General features: G+C 48.8%; 5 protein-coding genes across 6 annotated transcripts; 3 read left to right on the forward strand and 2 right to left on the reverse strand.

The window, feature by feature from the left end:
* The first annotated feature begins 272 nt into the window (after positions 1-272).
* BDBG_06065 (glutamate synthase [NADPH]) lies at positions 273-7673 on the forward strand. Its single transcript, XM_002622839.2, has 4 exons — positions 273-313; positions 393-3753; positions 3906-6563; positions 6630-7673. The coding sequence occupies exons 2-4, from the start codon at positions 413-415 to the stop codon at positions 6775-6777; spliced, it is 6147 nt and encodes a 2048-aa protein (XP_002622885.1). The 5' UTR covers positions 273-313; positions 393-412; the 3' UTR covers positions 6778-7673.
* On the reverse strand, positions 7203-8722 carry BDBG_06066 (uncharacterized protein). Its single transcript, XM_002622840.2, has one exon. The coding sequence runs from the start codon at positions 8457-8459 to the stop codon at positions 7731-7733; it is 729 nt and encodes a 242-aa protein (XP_002622886.1). The 5' UTR covers positions 8460-8722; the 3' UTR covers positions 7203-7730.
* A 67-nt stretch (positions 8723-8789) lies between these two features.
* On the forward strand, positions 8790-13938 carry BDBG_06067 (RNA12 protein). Its single transcript, XM_002622841.2, has 3 exons — positions 8790-9135; positions 9199-10959; positions 11021-13938. The coding sequence occupies exons 1-3, from the start codon at positions 8937-8939 to the stop codon at positions 11575-11577; spliced, it is 2517 nt and encodes an 838-aa protein (XP_002622887.1). The 5' UTR covers positions 8790-8936; the 3' UTR covers positions 11578-13938.
* On the reverse strand, positions 11583-14531 carry BDBG_06068 (the record flags this gene model as incomplete). 2 transcript variants are annotated; one of them, XM_031722436.1, is made up of 5 exons in its annotated part: positions 11934-12923; positions 13000-13265; positions 13343-13410; positions 13472-13593; positions 14204-14341. In XM_031722436.1, the coding sequence occupies 5 exons, from the start codon at positions 14339-14341 to the stop codon at positions 11934-11936; spliced, it is 1584 nt and encodes a 527-aa protein (XP_031579662.1). The 2 variants fall into 2 exon arrangements, with proteins under 2 accessions (XP_031579663.1, XP_031579662.1); XM_031722437.1 differs by having other exon boundaries at positions 11583-12923; positions 13472-14531.
* A 431-nt stretch (positions 14532-14962) lies between these two features.
* BDBG_06069 (uncharacterized protein) lies at positions 14963-16839 on the forward strand (the record flags this gene model as incomplete). The annotated part of the gene is made up of 3 exons (XM_031722438.1): positions 14963-15225; positions 15315-15642; positions 15724-16839. 3 exons carry the CDS (start codon positions 14963-14965, stop codon positions 16837-16839), a joined length of 1707 nt encoding a protein of 568 aa, XP_031579664.1.
* Between the last annotated feature and the right edge of the window lie 46 nt (positions 16840-16885).

Raw genomic sequence — 16885 nt, forward strand, 5'->3', positions numbered from 1 at the left:
AACCCCATTAAGAAAAATTTACAGAAGAAAACCCCCCTTTAAAAAATTCAGAAAAAAAGAGAGGGGGGGGGTATTTGCGGGGAGGAACCTTTACAGAAGGGGAGAGGTTTTTTTACCCCGAACGAAAGGAAAAAAATCTTTTTGTTTTCCCTCCCCCAAGAGGATTTAAAATTCTCACCAAAAAAAACCCCCCCCCCCCCCCCCCTCTTTTTTTTTTTTTTTTTTTTTCACTGGCGGTAGGATAATGTAGCGGCTAACAATCGCCTGCGCAGCCATATCAAGGGAAAGGCGAGTCATAAAATAGTCAGCGATGGTAAGAAATGCCACAATGCCGTACTATTGATTATTGCAGCGCGGAACTGGTGGTTCTAACCTTCTGTTCTCCCGCACAGCCCGGAATTTGCTGTGCAATATGACCCATCGTGGTGCGGTTGGGTCTGATGCGAGGGACGGCGATGGAGCTGGAGTGATGACCAGCATCCCGCACAAGTTCTTTGTGAAGCACTTCGCACGGGATGCCGGCGTCGAGCTGCCGCCGATCGGCCAGTATGCCACGGGAAACTTGTTCTTTAAACCTGACCCTGAGGCACTGAAAGAATCTATAGTTACCTTTGAAGAACTGGCCAGAGAGCTCCAGCTGCGCGTGTTGGGCTGGCGTGATGTCCCGCGCGATTCCACCTTGCTGGGCCCTGCGGCGCTTTCCCGCGAGCCCATTATCATGCAACCGTTCGTTGTGCTTCACTCTGCCTATGGCGACGGGACGAGGCCACAGAATACAGACCCAGACCAGTTCGATGACCGCGCTTTCGAACGCCAGCTGTATTTCCTTCGAAAACGCGCGACTCATGTACTGGGCCTTGCCAACTGGTTCTACGTCTGTTCCCTTAGCAACCGCAACATCGTCTACAAGGGCCAGCTGGCTCCCGTCCAGGTCTACGAGTACTATCATGATCTGGTCTCCGTTGACTATGAAGGCCATTTCGCGTTGGTCCACTCCCGGTTCTCCACAAACACATTCCCATCCTGGGATCGCGCTCAACCCCTGCGCTGGGCTGCGCACAATGGCGAAATTAATACTTTGCGCGGCAACAAGAACTGGATGAGAGCCAGAGAAGGCGTTCTGCGATCGGAGATTTTCGGTGATGAACTGGACTATCTCTACCCGATTGTTGAGGACGGTGGTTCAGACTCCGCCGCCTTCGACAATGTGCTCGAACTACTCACCATGAACGGAGTTCTGTCCTTGCCAGAAGCCGTGATGCTGATGGTCCCGGAGGCGTGGCAGGACAATCCTGCGATGGACCCCGCAAAAGCTGCTTTCTACGAATGGGCTGCTTGCCAGATGGAGCCTTGGGACGGCCCTGCGCTCTTCACCTTCTCTGATGGTCGTTACTGTGGCGCTAACTTGGATCGCAATGGTCTTAGGCCCTGCCGTTACTACGTTACGGATGACGATCGTATCATTTGCGCATCCGAAGTCGGTGCTATTCCATTTGATCCCGAGCGCATTGTTGAAAAGGGGCGTCTACAGCCCGGAAAAATGCTGCTCGTTGACACTCTGGCTGGAAGGATCATTGATGACGCTGAGTTAAAGAGCACTGTTGCCAGCCGCCATGATTTTCGAGCTTGGATTGAAAGAGAGCTACTTCGCCTCCCTGAAATTCAGAAAAGCCTGATGCAGAAAAATGTTGACCTAACATACGCTTTGGACGATTCTACAGTCCAGGGTGATGTAAGACTCCATGCTTTTGGCTATTCATACGAGCAAGTCAGTCTCATTTTGGGTCCAATGGCAGCAGATTCGAAGGAGGCGCTTGGATCTATGGGTAACGATGCCCCTCTTGCATGTCTTGCTCAACAGCCACGGCTTCTATATGAATATTTCCGTCAGCTATTTGCGCAGGTCACCAATCCTCCAATCGATCCAATTCGAGAGGCAATTGTCATGTCTCTTGAGTGCTACGTGGGTCCGCAAGGGAATCTTCTGGAGATGGATTCTTCGCAGTGCCATCGCCTCCTGCTCACTTCACCTATTTTATCACTGGATGAGTTCAGTGCGATCAAAAATATTGCGTCAATCCATGCCGACTGGCCCGTCAAAACGATCGACATCACGTTTGAGAAGGCAAAAGGAGTTCAAGGTTATTTGGACGCTCTGGATGATATCTGTAACGCCGCAACGGAAGGTATTCAAAACGGCGATAAGGTGCTTATCCTTTCCGACAGAGCCACCTCCGCTGACCGCGTTCCTGTCTCTGCTCTTCTTGCCACTGGCCTCGTCCACCATCATCTCGTTCGAAACAAGTGGCGGTCGCTAGCTGCTTTGATTATCGAAACAGCAGAAGCTCGAGAGGTACACCACATGTGCGTCCTTCTTGGGTATGGTGCGGATGGTATCTGCCCTTACCTGGCTATGGAATGCATTCTGAAGATGAACCGTGAGAACTTGATCCGCAAGGAACTTTCTGACGAGAAGGTCATCGAAAACTACAAGGCGTCAGTTGATGGCGGTATCCTCAAAGTAATGAGTAAAATGGGCATCTCAACTCTCCAAAGCTACAAGGGCGCCCAGATCTTTGAAGCCCTCGGAATCGATGACAGCGTTATTGATCGTTGTTTTGCCGGCACTGCCAGTAGAATAAGAGGTATGACATTTGAGCAGATTGCGCAGGATGCATTTGCCTTCCACGAGAAAGGCTTCCCATCGCGAATTATTCGTGAAATCCCTGGTTTGGCTGAATCCGGCGAATATCATTGGCGTGATGGTGGCGAACACCATGTCAATGATCCCATCAGCATTGCCAACATTCAGGATGCAGTTCGCACGAAGAACGACAGATCTTATGAAGCGTATGCACGCTCAGAACATGAGCAAATCAAGAACTGTACCTTGCGTGGATTGCTCGATTTTGACTTCGAACAACGCACTCCAGTGCCAATTGATCAAGTCGAGCCGTGGACTGAAATAGTTCGCCGTTTTGTCACTGGCGCCATGTCTTATGGGTCCATTTCCATGGAATCTCACTCTACCCTTGCTATTGCAATGAATAGGCTTGGGGGCAAGTCGAATACGGGAGAGGGTGGTGAAGATGCGCAGCGTAGCAAGGTGATGGAGAATGGCGATACAATGAGATCCGCCATCAAGCAGATTGCTTCTGGCCGATTTGGTGTTACTTCCAGCTACCTTGCTGACGCCGATGAACTTCAAATTAAAATGGCCCAGGGTGCCAAACCTGGTGAAGGGGGAGAGCTTCCTGGCCATAAAGTTTCCGCTGAGATCGGCAAGACCCGCCACTCCACCCCTGGCGTAGGCCTTATTTCACCACCACCGCATCACGATATCTACTCAATCGAAGATTTGAAACAACTCATATACGATCTGAAGTGTTCGAATCCTCGATCGCGCGTTTCTGTCAAGCTCGTCTCTGAGGTGGGCGTTGGTATTGTTGCTTCTGGTGTGGCCAAGGCCAAAGCAGACCATATCTTGATCTCAGGTCATGACGGAGGCACCGGAGCTTCTCGATGGACTGGAATAAAATATGCTGGGCTTCCCTGGGAGCTCGGTCTTGCAGAGACTCACCAGACACTGGTTCTTAATGATCTTCGCGGCCGTGTTATTGTTCAGACTGATGGCCAGCTACGCACTGGTAGGGACGTGGCTATGGCGTGTTTGCTTGGAGCAGAGGAATGGGGCTTTGCGACGGCGCCTCTCATTGCTATGGGTTGTGTGATGATGCGCAAATGCCATTTAAAGTAAGTATCAACGTCTTTCCTTATCCTGACGCTATGCTATGTTGTTTGTTCTCCTGTGACTCGGGGGTGCTTTTTCCGCGAGGATATTCGACGAGGTTTTGTGATATCTATTTAGGAAACTGCTATGGCTAACTTTTGTTATCTTCGTCTAGCACCTGTCCAGTGGGGATTGCAACCCAAGATCCCTTTCTCCGACAAAAATTCAAAGGGACCCCTGAACACGTTATCAACTTCTTCTACTATATTGCGAACGAAATGCGAGCGATCATGGCCAAATTGGGAATCCGCACTATTAACGAGATGGTCGGCCGTGTTGACCTGTTGAAGATGCGGGATGATCTCCCTTCATCCAAAATGGAAAATATCGACCTGTCTCTCATTCTCACTCCCGCCCACTCTCTGCGCCCTGGGGTGGCGACTTACAATGTTCGAAAACAAGACCACCGCCTCCATGTCCGTCTGGACAATAAGCTCATTGCAGAATCTGAACTGGCGCTGGAAAAAGGCTTGCCATGCCGTATTGAGTGTGACGTCGTTAACACTGACCGCACAATGGGTGCTACTCTTTCATACCAGATTAGTCGTCGCTATGGGGCGGCTGGCCTTCCACAAGACACTATTCACGCAAATATCAAAGGATCCGCAGGTCAATCCTTCGGCGCGTTCCTTGCACCCGGTGTAACCTTAGAGCTTGAGGGTGATGCCAATGACTATGTTGGTAAAGGCTTGTCAGGAGGCCGTTTGATCGTGTATCCTCCTCGCAGCGCGGTTTTTAAATCCGAGGAGAACATCATTGTTGGGAATGTCTGCTTGTATGGCGCCACACTTGGTCACTGCTACTTCCGCGGTGTAGCTGCGGAACGATTTGCTGTACGTAACTCTGGCGCCACAGCGGTCGTAGAGGGAGTCGGTGATCATGGTTGTGAATACATGACCGGAGGCCGTGTTCTGATTCTCGGACCGACTGGCCGAAATTTCGCAGCTGGAATGTCTGGCGGTATCGCCTATGTCCTCGACGTGAACCGGGACTTTCACTCGAAAATTAACATGGAAATGGTTGAAGTTTCTGGGGTAGAAGACCCAGCAGAGATTGCCTTCTTACGCGGGCTCATCGAAGACCATCATCACTATACCGGCTCAGAGCTTGCAGCCCGTATACTTCTTGACTTTACTCGGGCCCTAAACCATTTCGTCAAAGTTCTTCCCACCGATTATAAGAGGGTACTAGAGGAGGAAGCTAGAAAGGCTGCCGCCGCGAAAAAGCCTGAGTTCACTCTTCCATACCAGTCCGGAAATCCTACAGGGGAATCCGCTAAAAAGCTCCACGATAATCGCGAGGAAACCAAGAAAAGTGATCTTCTAGATATCGAGGACAGCGTTGGGGACTCGAAGACGGAGAAAAAGCGCACTGCCTTGATCCTCGACAAAACCAAAGGTTTTATGAAGTATAACCGCCATAGCGAGAAATATCGTAACCCAAGGACTCGAACTCGTGACTGGGCAGAGTTGAGCACACGTCTAACGGACGATGAATTGAAGTACCAGTCCGCTCGTTGCATGGACTGTGGTGTTCCCTTCTGTCAATCCGATACTGGATGCCCCATTTCCAACATTATTCCCAAGTGGAATGAACTTGTCTTTCAGAATCAGTGGCAGGACGCGCTTAATCGGTTGCTCATGACAAATAACTTTCCAGAATTCACAGGTCGCGTTTGCCCAGCTCCTTGCGAAGGCGCTTGCGTTCTTGGAATCATTGGAGACCCCGTTGGTATCAAGAGTATCGAGTGCGCAATAATCGACCGTGGCTTTGAAATGGGCTGGATGGTTCCAACTCCCCCAGCAATTCGCACAGGCAAAACTGTCGCCATTATTGGCTCGGGCCCGGCTGGCCTTGCTGCTGCGGATCAGCTCAACCGTGCTGGCCACAGCGTGACTGTATATGAGCGTGCCGACCGTATTGGAGGCCTGCTAATGTATGGCATTCCAAACATGAAGCTTGATAAGAAGATCGTTCAGAGACGGGTTGATTTCATGGAGGCGGAAGGTATTAAGTTTGTTACCAACACTACCGTCGGACCAGAGGGAGATATATCTCTGGAGCAATTACGGAAAGAAAGCCAGGCGGTCATAATCGCCACTGGTGCGACGGTTGCAAGAGACTTGAAGATCCCCGGCCGTGAACTCGACGGTATTCACTTCGCCATGGAGTTCCTCCATTGCAATACCAAATCCTTGCTGGATTCTGGATTGTCTGACGGTGAATACATCTCCGCCAAAGACAAGCACGTTATTGTCATTGGTGGCGGCGATACTGGTAATGATTGTATCGGCACCTCAGTCCGCCATGGGGCCAAATCTGTGACCAACTTCGAATTGCTCCCGCAACCGCCCCCAGAACGGGCTCGTGATAACCCATGGCCTCAATGGCCTCGCATCTACCGTGTCGACTATGGGCACACCGAGGTGAAGACTCATATGGGCAAGGACCCCCGCGAATACTGTGTAATGTCGAAGGAATTCGTCGGCGAGAACGGCGTGGTTAAAGGAATCAACATCAATCGTGTCGAATGGACCAAGAGTCCGTCTGGCGGCTGGGACATGAAGACGGTTGAGGGTAGTGAGCAATTTTTCCCCGCAGACCTTGTTCTGCTCTCTATGGGTTTCTTGGGACCTGAGGACAGGCTGCTCGGGGACGAAATTGAAAAGGACGCCAGAAAGAACATCAAGACACCCCCCGGCCAGTATTCAACCAATGTACCAGGTGTTTTCGCTGCTGGCGACTGTAGGCGTGGACAGTCTCTGATTGTTTGGTAAGTTGTTTTTATGCTTTTCTATCTCATAATCTAAAGATTTTTGCTAATATATAATTATTTCAGGGGTATCAATGAAGGTCGCCAGGCTGCCCGCGAAGCCGACGCGTACTTGATGGGTACAAGCTCTCAACTTCCTGTAACTGGAGGAATTGTCCGCCGTCCTGCGATTGACTCTGTGCCTATAGCGCAAGCGCAGGCCGCTGCCGCGTAAAGCTTGAATGATATCTTACTTAAGCGCCTGCCAGAGGCAACTTTCCGGATGCATCTACGCTCTTGTATTTAAAACAGTGGACATTATCGATGCCACCGCTAGCTCGGGACGACGATAAGCGGGGCAAATTGGACCCAGAGAAGTACGATGCTGATACATCTGGCGACCTGTCATGGACTTCAGAAGACGGAATTGTTATTTCTCATTATTAATAACATACTCTCAACGAGCGATGTGGCGGGAATTTTGAGATGCATTGAGCGACTTTGATATTTGTTCGTTGTTTGATTTTTCTTCCCTTATTTTTTGGGGAAAAGAGGGGCCAATATATATATATACCCAGCGTATTTCAGCTTCTTTTGGCATTAGTTGCATTTTGTTACTTCGTTTTTGGGGATTTCTTTCCTCCTCCTTGCCCCCCCCCTTCCCTCTTCTTCGCGCGTCGGTTTGTAACATTTGGTTAAAATTTGTCAACTTTCTTGCTTCTGAACGAGTTCCAACCTTGTCGGCTCCTTCTATGTGCCTGCCATGTGTGCGTGTATATATATATATATATATTTATTTATACAGCTTGTCTCTTTTCCCTTGCGTACGTACATCCTTTTTCTACCAATCTCCGTCTCGAGTTGTGAAAGAGGATTGGAGAAGAGAAGGACAACTGCGCAGCTCGATTGAAAACATGGTTGCGAAACTAGGAATTTATTAAGCAATACCCGCCCTAATCTCTTTCGGCACCCAAATCTCATCTCTTAAGCTAAGGGTTTCTTGCAGCCGTGTGAATGTATTATAATAGGCTGAGCTTTGTGACGAAATAATAAAATGGGATCTAAGATAAGAATCAGAGTAAAATATTGTTACAAGGTATATATATATATATATATATATCTAGTCAAACATTGTAAATAGCAACCATCCCCTAAAAAATACCAATAATTAGGAAGAGACTCGACTCCTCAAGCGCCCTCTTCCCCTTTCTCCCTTTGCGCCGCAGCCTTCATCTCCCTTTCCAAGGCCCTCAAATCCCCCTGAAACGCACCTCTAACTGGCTCCGTCCGGACATCCCACACGTCTTCACTACTAGGCCCTGTCTTATACTTGACAGCCTTCTTACGGTATCGGTCAGAGATCATCTTCGCCTTCTCCTCCTCCGAATAGGATCGGGTGCGCATGCAAAACCAGAAATCAGACCAATGCTCGCTACATGAGCGCAGCTCGCCGTATCGGTATACGTTGACCCATTGGCCTCCGAACGACTGGCAGAAAAAGGCGTAGTCGAAGGCCGATCGGCAGGACATGGTAGTCGGGTATAGGGTTTCGGGGGAGATATTTGTAGGGATTTCAGTTGAATCATTATTCGAGGTAGAAGAAGGTGGGTAGTAGGTGGGTTCGCTGGCGGATGGTGGTCTTGTTGTTGTTGTTGTTGTTGTTGTTGTTGACGATGACGATGATTGTGATGAGTGAGAGGATGTAGAAGTGTTACTCTCATTCTGGAAGCTATTTAGAAGGGATTGTAACTCTGCTTCGGCGAGTTCATCGCGACTGACGGGCTTGAGGTGTTCGGGGAGAGTTGGCTCAGGGCTTTTCATGTGGTCGGGCGGAGATTGTGAAGGTGCAGCGCGGGGAGGTTCAGTTTGCGACACCGCTTCTCCCTGGTTAGGAGCGGAGCTCCACCACCAACCCATTGCTTGTTGTTACGGATGCGACTGTTGAACAGATTGTCCGGCGTCGAGGTATACTATATACTAGGTTTCAGCGGCGGGTAGCGCAGAAAATTGTTAAGGATCGGGCGATCAATTGTTGGTTCACGCGAACGCTAGCTGATTTAAATATATGCGTAGAGCATGTGGCTCTATGACTGGGTCTTATCGCAATCTCCTCTGTCAACTATCGCAGCTGGTCTGGACGAGATAGCTCCATTGGCTTGTCGCGACAAAACTAGCCCTTGATATTGCGGCGCAAAAATATCGAAGGGCACGGGTCATGTGATTTATGGGCAACGATGGATGACTAAGCTCTCTCACTGACCAATCTACGTCATAGCGCCTCTGTTTTATCTTTTCTCGGCCAAGTTGGAACGTCCCTGTTGTATTGTGAACAAAGTCATTGAACATCACCATGATGGGCCGCCAGTATTCGATAAGCATTTGTTTCACTGCAGTATGATAGGCATCCTGGGGAAGGCGTGTCTCAGGACACGCCGCCGCCCTCCAACCGGTATCGCTTGGAATCTCTCCCGCCCTGCTCTCTGCACCTATAAGCAGCTCAGGACCAATTTAAACCATGCTACTATACAGTCACGAGGAGACGAATCAGGGCATATACAAGCTGGCTCAAATGAAGCCATAGCCTATGTTGACAGTATGTATACTTCTGTTATGGGTACGAACCACATTTTTCAAGACTGATCCAGCCGCATCTCAGACTTATTTCCGCTCAGGCTGAAATGGCTGCGCGAGATTCCATTTACCACTCCAGCAACTGGTGCCGTTTCTGCAGAGCTTAAAAAGCGGATAGATAGACCAGATTTTGCAGCTTCAGAGCCACTGTCAGTCGTACAACGGGCTTTACCGCCCGAGCTACGAGGTGAAATAACCGAAATTATACCTCGCTATGATGAGGGCGGTGCCTTCGTTAAGTTTGCCCTTGACTCTGGAGTTGATGCTACAGAGCTGGAGCATCAACTAAAAGATCACCTGGCAAAGAACCCCATCAGACCATGGTTTAACCCTTTTTATACCACCCACGCCGCATTGGTGCGAGGCCGACCGTGGATAGAGGATCTTTATCGTATCCCTAGCAAAATGCTCAAAGTTGAATTCCTCCCAACATTTCCTGAAGCATCCGCAGCAGAATTAACCCAGGAAACACTCTATTCATTGGCCAGACGGTATGGCAAGTTGACGGACATTGTGGCGCAACCGTCAGATTCCAAAGTTGTACCACGTTATGCACTCATTGAGTACAATAGGCTTCGAAGTGCAGTCGCAGCTAAAAATTGCTTACATGGTTTCAAAGTTTCAGAGGCAGAAGGGGGAGGAAAGTCAGAGACTCTGCTTAAGATCACCTATGAACAGAAAACGAAAAGGGGATGGATACGAGACTGGCTATTCAATCACCCAAGAATCGTAATCCCTGTTCTGGCCGCACTTCTCGCGACGATTACCGTTATCATCTTCGATCCGATCCGCACGTTCTCTATTAAAATTCGAATCAAGCCGCCTCTCCATCTGGAAGATAACATTGTCTGGCAGTGGGTGCAACGGCAAGCTAGCAAAGCCAACCAAATGATTCCGTTCGGACGCCATGATTCGGAAACTGGAGGGTTGAAAGCGGTATGGGAGGATCGGAAGAATGATATTCAACTCATCAAAAGTTGGCTGCTCGAGGTTACCAGTACTTTAATCATAATCCAAGGACCACCTGGTTCGGGCAAAAAGGAGCTCGTTTTGGATGAAGTGTTGGCGGATCGCGACCACAAATTAGTTATAGATTGCAAACCCATCCAAGACGCCAATGGCGACACCGCTACCATTAATGCTGCCGCTGCTGCAGTTGGTTATCGACCTGTCTTCTCCTGGATGAACAGTGTCAGCAGCGTGATAGATGTAGCGATACAGGGGACTACGGGCGCAAAAGCTGGTTTCTCAGAAACACTAGACGGCCAACTTGGAAAGATTTTGCAGAATACCGCGAATGCCCTGAAACAAGTGGCCCTTGAGGAGAGGAAAAAGGACAACAAGCATGCCAATCTAAGCGATGAAGAGTACTTGGAAGCTCATCCTGAAAGCCGTCCAGTGGTTGTTATCGATAATTTCTTGCATAAAGCCCACGAGAATCCGATGATTTATGAGAAACTGGCTCAATGGGCTGCAGCGTTGACTACTTCCAACGTTGCTCGCGTGATATTTCTGACTACAGATGTTTCAGCTTCAAAATCATTAAGCAGAGCTCTTCCGAACACTGTCTTTCACCAGATATCATTGCAGGACTGTTCGCCGGAAGTGGCAAAACGCTTCGTCCTTGAGCATATCCGAGCTGCGGGAGAAGGGAAACAGCAAAACGGCACCACCGAAAAATTGGAGCACATGGAAGGACTTGATGCTTCTATTCATGCACTCGGTGGACGTCTCACCGATCTCGAGTTCCTAGCTCGGATGATCAAAACTGGATCAACGCCAAAAGGTCAGTAACTCCTTCCAATGTGATGTATCCATTGCGTCCACCTGCTAAACTATAAAAATAGATGCCGTACAACGAATAATCACCGAATCATCGGCCGAAATCTTGAAAATGTTTATCCTCGATCTCCCTACCACTGAGAAGCCTCACTGGTCGCCTGAACAAGCCTGGTATCTTATTTCGAAATTGGGAAAGAGCGATTCAGAAACCCTGCGATATAATGAAATCCTACTTCACCCCTTATTTAAGAGCGATGGCGAGGCTGCAATCCAAGCCCTGCAGCAAGCTGAGCTCATATCCGTTGCCAATATTAGCGGCTCTTCGTCAACAATCAAACCAGGAAAACCTGTGTACCGTGCCGCGTTCGAGCAGCTTACCAACAATAAAGCCTTGAGCAGTCGATTCGGCATGGCGATATTGGGGCGGTTGATTGCAATGGAAAACCAAAACATCCAGAACTTAGAGAAGGAGTTACAGGTGCTCGGGTCTTTCCCAAAGCAACCGGGTGAAATTGCACCGCGTGTCCGTTGGCTACTGGGGAAGCTGAGCAGTTCGCAGGTTAACGTGGAGAAATATGAAAGGGAGGCTTCTTTGTTGAAGAGGATCCTTGAGGTGGAGTAATATTCTTCTTCAATGGTATTTTTTGTCGCTGCTTGCAGGGGCAGCAGTATGGCTAGTAGTTACTATTTTGTGTCCTAGGCCTACGAATGCTAGAATTGTTACTTTGGATAAGGAGGCATTTCCGTTCTTGGTGCATTTGCAAAGTTATATTCCCCACTCTCAAAGTTGATTATTAACTTTTAGTACAGTGAATAATTTATAGAAGATAGCAAAATTGCCGGTGTCACTTCCACTTGAAACCCACAAAAACTATTAGGACAACCTTCGTTCTCTCATAGGGAAACGGTAGTACACAATGCCATATATAAAGCCAGCGAGGGAATATACAGGGCTGTCGACATGGTCGACATGGATCCTCAGACGACATCCTTCAATTCCGTCTTTGGTTCAATATACCTGCTCAATGTCTTCCTCTTAAGACTCTTTTGCTCATACGCATAGGCCATCCCAATCAACGCTTCTTCGCTCCAAAAATCGCCTAGGAAGCTTAGTCCCATCGGTACCCCAGGGGCCCAGAGCACAAGATCTCTAGGGGTAGTCACCACTTCTGTGCCCACTGGCCAGGCACCCATAGGCACAGTCACAATGGGCGAACCGAGAATGCCAGGTCCGATCGAGGCGAGGCTACTTGGTAAGACGATAGCGTCAAGCTTGTTTCTGCGCAGAGCACCGAGTACGCCGCCTTCCCCAGCTAGCTGCAGAGCATTTTGATATTTTGGCCAGAATTCGGGGGAAGTGTTGTTGTAGCCGAGCGCGAGAGCGCCGCCCCAGGAGCCTGTGTTGCGGTCTGGATAGGCTTCGAGCGGGAATGCCTGGGTGAAGTCGCGCAGGTCGGAGAGCGTATTGATATTGTTTGGATTGGTTTGGAGTTTGGAGAAATAGTTAGCAATGTCATTTACGAAGTCTGCGGAGAAAACTTCCCCTGGTAAAGGGCTAGTATTGGATTCTTCGAGGGCAGAGTAGTTGGCATCCTTAACGATGATGGCCCCCGAATCAGTCATCACTTTGACAGCAGCGTTAAAGTTGTCAAGGATTTCAGGAGCAACCTGCTCGAGTACGTTTGTTGGGAGTCCGATCCGCTTCCCTTTGAGCGACGAACGTTGGCAGGCTGCTACGTAATTAGGGACATGATCAAAGGGGAAAGCGGATGTGTAGTTGTCGTTTAAATCCGGGCCAGCAATCACTTGGAGGAGCTTGGCGGCGTCCTTAACGGTTCTAGCCATGGGCCCGATGGTGTCCATATGCTGGCTGATGGGAACCACAAGATAGCGGGATGTGAGCCCAACAGTTGGCTTGATACCGGCAATGTTGTTTTGTCCACTAGGGCTAACAATGCTGCCGCTTGTCTGGGAACAGAAATTAACCTCGAAGCTCAAGGCGCTGTGTGTAGTAAGGTGGGGAAAATAAATTCAAGATAACTACCTCTGTTCCAAGAGTAGCAAAGCTTAAGCCTAAATCTGATGCCACGCCGCTCCCGCTCGAGCTGCCACTGGGATCTTGTTTCGGGACATAAGCTCCAGTCACTTGGCCGCCATAAGCGCTCCAGCCATTGCTAGAATTGAATGAGCGGAAATTGGCCCATTCACTTAAACCTGCCATTCCTAAGATGATTACACCAGCTTCCCTCAACTTTGCGACCACTGTAGAGTCTTCGGGAAGTTCTGCTCCCAAAAGAGCATAAGAACCAGCTAGCAACAAGGTCGTCAGCTACCAGTGTCATAAAAGAAATCCCACTGGCGAGCGCAAGGCAATTCGGGAGAGTTACAGGTGGTATTCATCTTGTCCGCGACGCCGATATTGCCCTTAATGAGAACGGGTAGCCCATGTAGTGGTCTAAACATATTGAGTCAATATCGTGTTCAAGCGTTTGGCGGAATGATTGGAGATCACAAACCCGCGAAGCTTCCCGTGCTTCCGTTCCACATCCAGACGTCGTGCAATGGCAATCGCGTCAGGGTTCAACTCGGCCACAACCTGTAGTGTCGAGTTCACATCCGCGATCCTTCCGATATAGGCCTACCCTCCAAAGTTCCGCTCTTAGCGGCATTCATAACTCTGCAGGTAAATTGAATGGAACGTATACATGGTTCACAAACATTAACTAAATCAACGCTGGTAAAGCATCCTTTTGACAGTCCTGCCTGTAGCTGATTTGAAGTTGCATCAATTAAAGATGGAAAATGACAGCAGCGGGCTACAGTATTATGATTTAGTAGCCAACCAATTGATACGGAATTGGAGATAGGATAAAATGAAAACAAAGGCTACCTGGGACCTTGTCGACAGCTAGTGAAGCGGCCGTAGAAAGGGATAGAGAAAGTAACTGCAAAACCCTATACACAAAAGTTGGAAGAAACATTGCGATCTCAGCGTAATGACCCGTGGTGACAAGCTTTGAGGCAATTATGGACAGAATGAAAAAGAAATGAAATAAAATGAAAAAAGGAATGGACGGATTCCAAATAAGAGATGAAATTGAGAATATATCAGGGTAGCCAAAATAGACGTGAAATCCGCGGATGTGGGGATGTTCTTATCACGCGCTAAAGTTGCACCGCATTGATACATTAATTAATGATCAGAGCGGGAAATTCGTCAGTGAGCTACGCCTGTAAATCATGCGGACACTAGCAAACTCTCCGTGCGACGTGATAGCGTCGCTCAGCTCATAATAACGCAGCGATAACGAGAATCCGGCGTTGTGCGGCTGAGGCGGATCCACAGACAGGCTGCCGACGCCTGCTGGGCTCGTCGAGCTTCTCATATCATCGAAGATTCAGGGGTTGCCGGTGTGGGGGAACTTCCAGGCTAGGATCCAAGCGAGGTAGCTAGAAACAGGAAACTCATTAATATCATGATAACCACCCCGATGCGGAACCTAGTTCGGGGTGCGATTGAGCTTGGGGGAACGTCAACAACGGTCTGCCGGCCAAAATTTAGGTGATGCATTTCCCGTCCAATCTTGGTTGTAAGAGCAGTCCGGCTTGGCGGCGGAGTTAGTCAGCACCCGGCCATTTTAAGCTTAACCAAAATCTTTATTTTGACGCCAGACCAAAACATTTTGTTGCCATCAGATCAGGTCGGAACTACTACCGGCCCGCAGCGAATATTAATTGATCTAATCTACCTTTAAAGAAAAAGCCTGCCTGAGGGATTTGCAAAATGTGCACATGAATATTAGCTGGTGATCTTGACGCCTTTTTACTCGCGGCTCTTATGGACTTCTTTTTCCCCACCGCTGTGATATCTGAGGCATCATCTACGGTGTAGACCTCTTTTGTACCTGGTGTTCTTTCTTTGCCTTTCTGTGGCTACAAGCGTCCACGGGTCGAAAAGCCGATCTCAAATACATATATGCATATGACCCTCTAGTTATATGAGCGCTATGGAGAATGCAATTATATCAACCCTTTCTCTGTCTCGAGAAGGCGCTGTGGAGTTTGTGTCTGAATCGTACTTCAAAATAATCATAGCCTGTGCTATATTAGTATGCATTATAACACGGACATATAGCGGCTTCCGTTCCTGTTTCAGAGGCACCAATGCTGATGAAGCATGGAGACCCAAAACCCTCCCATACTGGGTTCCATATTTTGGGCATGCCCTCTCATTGGGGTTCTGCCGCCGGAGCCTACTTAAACATGCTAGGTCAGTCTTTATATAAACTCCTCTACTTTTGTACATTCCTTGTGGCGTTATTGCCCTCAATATTTGCATCACCTAATATTTTTCTATAGAGACACCACCCCGGAGCCTGTTTTTAGTCTCTACATCTGCGGCCAGAGGCATAACATAATCACATCTCCATCACTGGCCAAGGCTCTTTTGGCCGAGCAAAAATCGTCGATCGTGCCCAATGCCTTCGCCACATATGCTATGGAGCGCGTTTTTGGAGCGCCAAAGAGTACCAGAAAACTCAACCGGGCCGAATTCGACGCTCAGTGTAGATCAATGGAATTTCAAATGCAAGATCCGCTTGCATCCGACTGTTCATCTGCCACCATCCAAAAGATCGAGCAGAACATGCCAAATATGTATACCTTTCTGCTCGAGTGTTGTCGATCAGTATCTATGAGAGCGGATGAGCACCATAGACCTCAGTGGTGATGGCGACGATCAAGTTTGCGAAGTAAACCTCATACCTAGTCCGGAACTTTGTGCTGTAACTGTGATGACGGCATCATGGGAGAAGACTTCATGGAAGCACTTCCAAATACCCCGGATGATATTAGGAAATTTAACAATAACTTCAATGCCATTATCCTGGGGATCCAACGATGGGTTCCCTTCCCAGGACTTCCCACCTCATATCGGTCGCGACGTAGGCTTTTGCATGGCATGGCGGCCTTTCATTCCGCGTTCGCAGTTGCAGAAAATGGTCACGATCCCGGATTCGACTGGCGTCAAATTGATGAAGTTTCCGAATTTATGCAAGACCACTGCCGAGCATGGAAAGACGCTGGACTTTCAGCTACGTCAATGGCTGCAGAAAGTCTAGCACTCTTATGGGCTATGGACACGAAACTGAACACAATCATATTTTGGAATCTCCTTCACATCCTAGCTGATGGCCCAATCCACTCTCGGATCATGAAGGAAATTGCCCCCTATTCTCAAGCCGGGCGGCCGAATGCTGGCGAGACGGGGTTCAGACTACCAGAACCGCCACGAGTATCGCTGGATATCGATCACCTTATTTATTGCCCGTTGCTCAAAGCAACCTACTATGAGACCCTGCGCCTGCACTCATGTCCAATCACCTACCGGAAGATCACTAAGGAGTTCAAACTAACCGAATCCGCCAGTGATGCGAAAATCGCCAACCGAAAACAACAGACATACCAGTTTAAAGAAGGAGAATTTATCGCAATACCGCAGACTCTTCACAATACCGATTCACACTATTTCGAGGACCCAGAAGAATTCGAGCCAGAAAGATTTTTAGCGGAGAAGGCAGTCGATACCAGCGAGTCTTCCGAGAAGTCTAGACCATCTAAAAAACGGGAGTCGTTCACTGCCCAACCGGAGCTTGCACTTAAAATACCGGAAACATGGACTGTCTATGGTGGCGGCGGGCATACTGTGAGTCAGGATGGGAAATTCGCTGAAAGGATAACGTTGGGGTTCGTTGCTGGTTTGTTGGCAATGTGGGATATTCAGCCGGCTAAGGGCTTAGGATGGAAGATACCGAAACGGAGAACTGGTGGGCTTGTTTATGAGCCACAGACTGATATCAGGGTGAGGATAAAGTCGAAAGTGTAATTTAGAACGATATACGGAGTTTTATTAAATCTTGCACTTCATGTTT

This window comes from Blastomyces gilchristii (assembly GCF_000003855.2).
Source record: "Blastomyces gilchristii SLH14081 genomic scaffold supercont1.15, whole genome shotgun sequence".
NCBI lineage: Eukaryota > Fungi > Ascomycota > Eurotiomycetes > Onygenales > Ajellomycetaceae > Blastomyces > Blastomyces gilchristii.

What these genes read in the sequence shown, in the direction of transcription:
- BDBG_06065 (XM_002622839.2), top strand. Translation starts at nt 413, where the DNA reads ATGACCCATCGTGGTGCGGTTGGGTCTGATGCGAGGGACGGCGATGGA. An exon ending in ATGCGCAAATGCCATTTAAA is followed by an intron (nt 3,754 to 3,905) that starts GTAAGTATCAAC and finishes ATCTTCGTCTAG; the next exon opens with CACCTGTCCAGTGGGGATTG. An exon ending in GGACAGTCTCTGATTGTTTG is followed by an intron (nt 6,564 to 6,629) that starts GTAAGTTGTTTT and finishes TAATTATTTCAG; the next exon opens with GGGTATCAATGAAGGTCGCC.
- BDBG_06066 (XM_002622840.2), bottom strand. Translation starts at nt 8,459, where the DNA reads ATGGGTTGGTGGTGGAGCTCCGCTCCTAACCAGGGAGAAGCGGTGTCG.
- BDBG_06067 (XM_002622841.2), top strand. Translation starts at nt 8,937, where the DNA reads ATGATAGGCATCCTGGGGAAGGCGTGTCTCAGGACACGCCGCCGCCCT. An exon ending in AGCCATAGCCTATGTTGACA is followed by an intron (nt 9,136 to 9,198) that starts GTATGTATACTT and finishes GCCGCATCTCAG; the next exon opens with ACTTATTTCCGCTCAGGCTG. An exon ending in AACTGGATCAACGCCAAAAG is followed by an intron (nt 10,960 to 11,020) that starts GTCAGTAACTCC and finishes CTATAAAAATAG; the next exon opens with ATGCCGTACAACGAATAATC.